The 3,716-nt window shown below is 44.1% G+C and overlaps 1 protein-coding gene across 1 annotated transcript; it reads left to right on the plus strand.

Annotated features, from left to right (window-relative positions):
- The first annotated feature begins 886 nt into the window (after window positions 1–886).
- Window positions 887–2,341, plus strand: LOC134213835 (small ribosomal subunit protein mS29). The gene is made up of 2 exons (XM_062693235.1): window positions 887–1,045; window positions 1,116–2,341. Exon 2 carries the CDS (start codon window positions 1,133–1,135, stop codon window positions 2,294–2,296), a length of 1,164 nt encoding a protein of 387 aa, XP_062549219.1. The 5' UTR covers window positions 887–1,045; window positions 1,116–1,132; the 3' UTR covers window positions 2,297–2,341.
- The last annotated feature ends 1,375 nt before the right edge of the window (window positions 2,342–3,716 follow it).

Consider the following 3,716-nt stretch of genomic DNA (forward strand, 5'->3'; position numbering starts at 1 on the left):
ATTTTGTGGCCAAGATAATGCTTCTAGCGCAAACTAAAATTTAAGATGAATATTCTTCCATTAGAACGGTACGAACGGTATCAAAGTTCAAAACTTACCGTATTTGAATATATTATTTATTTCAAAGCTCTTATGATGGTTTTTGAGAATTTTAAAATGAAGCCACACAAGTCCCGCTCGACAGAAACTGAATTGAATATTGTAGATTTACTTGACCAATGGATTCGAAGGTCAGTTCACTTGCCTATTTCAAACGTTCCCTTTTCCAGCAAGGTTTGCCAAACTCAATAAATGTTTGGTAGATTACCTTGTTTTTTGCTCCTTGTCTATCAACACAGATGTCAAAACATCGGAAAAAGAAAGAGAAGTCCGAGGGAAACAGCAAAAAGCACGTGGCAGATTTGCCAGTTTTGACAGATTTTACTATGAAGATGGGTGGGAAGGTGAAAACGGCGATTTCAACGACCGTTCAAGGAGCGACTATTTCGAACGGTCGGGTCCAATAGGGAAATCCACGTACAATACTGTGGCTTCTAAGGGTCTGTCTCATTTGGAGAATTAAACTGAAATTAAACTCAAAAGTGACATTTCAATAATAATTGGTACAGGAAAATGGATAGAAAATCCCCATTATTGAAAAAAATAAAATACCCATTTTTTGACAGCTCTATATACCGGCAAATTATGTATACTTTTTACTCATTAAAGAGTATTGTCAGGTTTACAGTGTAGGACTCCTACGTCAAAGACCTGAGTGAATTTAACTTAGCGTGAGAGGGGATTCCCCGCATCTCCCCGCATCAGCGTTGTTTTTCCGTTTTTTCCATTTTTTCATGATTTTCGTTTCGCTGAGAGAAGGAACGCGAGAAGGAACAAAACAGAGAGAACTGTCAAAAGACGCAGTTTCTTCTTTGTTGTGTGCTTGCGTTCATTCGTTGGCTGTGAAAAAATTCACAAACGTGAGTTGCGTGAAACCGGCCGTATTTAACGAGAAAATTGATTTTGTTTTATTAATTGTTACTTCAAAGCATTTCCTGTTTATCGAGTAAGTACGATAAAATGTATTCCGCTCCATGAATTAAGCGTTCAAGGCACGAATTTGTCAATACTTCCAGCAACTGTTTACGCAACAATGTTTCTTCGCCGTGCGTCTTCCGTGCTGATGGTGCGACCCTCAGCTTGTCCCGGAAAGGCCCTTCTCTCGACGGCCACCGCACCACAACCGACCAAGTTGGACGATTTCCGCACCGGAGAAACCAATCCCGCTCTGCATAACAAAAGTCACCTGTCGCGGTTCTACACCGTTCCGGCGGACGTCCGCAAGCAAATTTTCTCCCACGGAGGCTTTCCCAAGACTTTTCAGAAACAGATTAAAACCTTCAACGAAAGCTGCCTGATGGTGCGGGAACCGGCTGTGGAGTTGATCGATTACATGAACCGAGCTGACTACAGCAGACCGGCCAATCGTTTCGTTCTGTACGGGAAGGACGGTGTTGGCAAATCGATCGTGTTGGCCCACCTTCTGCACTACGGCTACAGCCAGGAGTTTCTGCTGGTTCACGTTCCGTGGGTGGCCAACTGGATGAAACGAGTTCGGGAAACTGCCATTTCAACCACACACGAGGGCTGTTTGGATCTGCCACTGGACGGAGCTGCTTGGTTAATTCACTTCAAGCACCAGAACGGTAAACTGCTGAGCAAACTGGACCTGAAGGTAAGCCGGGATTACGTGTGGACCAAGCGAGAAACGACTCCGGCAGGGGCACCGATTTTGGAACTAATCGACCACGGTATCAATCGGGCAAAATTCTCCTGCGATGCAATTGCTGCTCTTTTGCGGGAACTCAAAGAGCAGTCGACACAAGGCAAGGCCAAAACGATGGTCGTTATCGACGGATACAATGCTTTTTTCCATCCGCAAACGAGGATTATGACGGAGAACAAGGTTCGTGTTACGCCCGATAAGGTGACTCTGACGAAGCCCTTTTTGGACATCACAAGCCATGATTGGTGCAACGGGGTTTGCATTTTGGCGGTTGATAGGATGGCGCTGACCGAAGAGCGAATGGATTCTGAGCTTCCGCTGTATTTGTTGAGGAGGGAAGGCTTTGAGCACTTGGATCCGTTCGTTCCGATTCGCGTGGACAACTACTCGGAGGAGGAGTATTACAGCTGCGTGCAGTACTATCTGGATCGGAAGTGGATTCAGTCAACCGAGCAAGGATTCGATAAGGAGTTGGAGTTTCTGAGCGGGCGAAACCCGTTCAAGTTTATGGAGCTTTGTGCGAGTTTGTAGATCTCGCCGGCGGTAACATAATAAAGTACATGAGTTTTTGAACTAGTTCTGTGTAATTAAATTAGCTTCAAATCAAATCCCAAAATGTTATCAGTATCTCGAATCGTCATCTTGCCATTCTCATGCTCCACCTGATTTATCCACCCTATGCGATGAATGGGCACCTCGTCGGATCACTATAGAATGCCATTTATGCCAATTATGGTCCACATTCTGGTTCGTGACATTTGGACGTTTTCTCGAATTGCGTGGTACGACAAATGACGCAGCTCATAGTTCACCCACCTCGTCCGAGCATCATCTTCTATCTGCATCCTTCCGAGTCCGAGTAGCAGCGAGGGAATCTAAGCAAAACTGTGTTTCTTCGTGTCAGCATAGAGAAGGTAGAACACGATTGTAGGTAGCGCCACACAGTTGATTCAAAAGTATAAGATTGCTAATGTCGTTCCTGTTCGCGTGACTAACATCTAGGTTACTTCGACATGGCAGCCAAAGTACTGGTACTACAAGTGTCAAACCAATGTTGGAGATAAAACCAAACAAGCCAGGGATGTCAATCTCCCCGGAGAATTCACCGCGGTGCACATGTGCGCCTGCACCGCGGTGAATTCTCCGAATATCACCGCGGTGTTTCATGCTACACTCACCGAGCCGCACCGACACCGCGGTGTGCAGTAGAATAGCAGCAAATTACAGTATGATTCCCGAGTATGCGTATGGCGACCAAATATTTCCCAAATATTAAAGCGAATATGAAATTGAATCGAATATGCTTGATGAGTAGAACTCGAAAATCGATGTCCGACGCCATTTTGAAATCCAAGATGGCGGATCGAAATTCAAGATGGGGGCCATATGAACCAATTATTTAACGTGAAACCATGCAATATGGGTGTCTATCGATCGGGTTTGATGAGTAGAACTCGAAAATCGATGTCCGATGCCATTTTGAAATCCAAGATGGCGAATCGAAATTCAAAATGGTGGCTATATGGATCGATTATTTGATTAAAACCATGCAAAATGGGTGCCTATCGATCGGGTTTGATGAGTAGAACTCGAAAATCGATGTTCGACACCATTTTAAAATTCAAGATGGTGGACTGAAATTCAAAATGGCGGCCATATGGACCAATTATTTGATGTAAAACCACGCAAAATGGGTGTCTATTGATCGGGTTTGATGAGCAGAACTCGAAAATCGATGTTTGACGCCATATATTCCAAGATGTCGGCAAAAATTCAAAATGACGGCTATATGGACCAAATAATTAATGTAAAACCATGCAAAATGTGTGTCTATCGATCGGGTTTGATGAGCAGAACTCGAAAATTGATGTTCGACACCATTTTGAAATCCAAGATGGCGGACCGAAATTCAAAATGGCGGCCATATGGACCAATTATTTATGTAAAACCA

This window comes from Armigeres subalbatus, chromosome 1, assembly GCF_024139115.2.
Source record: "Armigeres subalbatus isolate Guangzhou_Male chromosome 1, GZ_Asu_2, whole genome shotgun sequence".
Taxonomy (NCBI): Eukaryota; Metazoa; Arthropoda; class Insecta; order Diptera; family Culicidae; genus Armigeres; species Armigeres subalbatus.

What these genes read in the sequence shown, in the direction of transcription:
- LOC134213835 (XM_062693235.1), top strand. Translation starts at nt 1,133, where the DNA reads ATGTTTCTTCGCCGTGCGTCTTCCGTGCTGATGGTGCGACCCTCAGCT.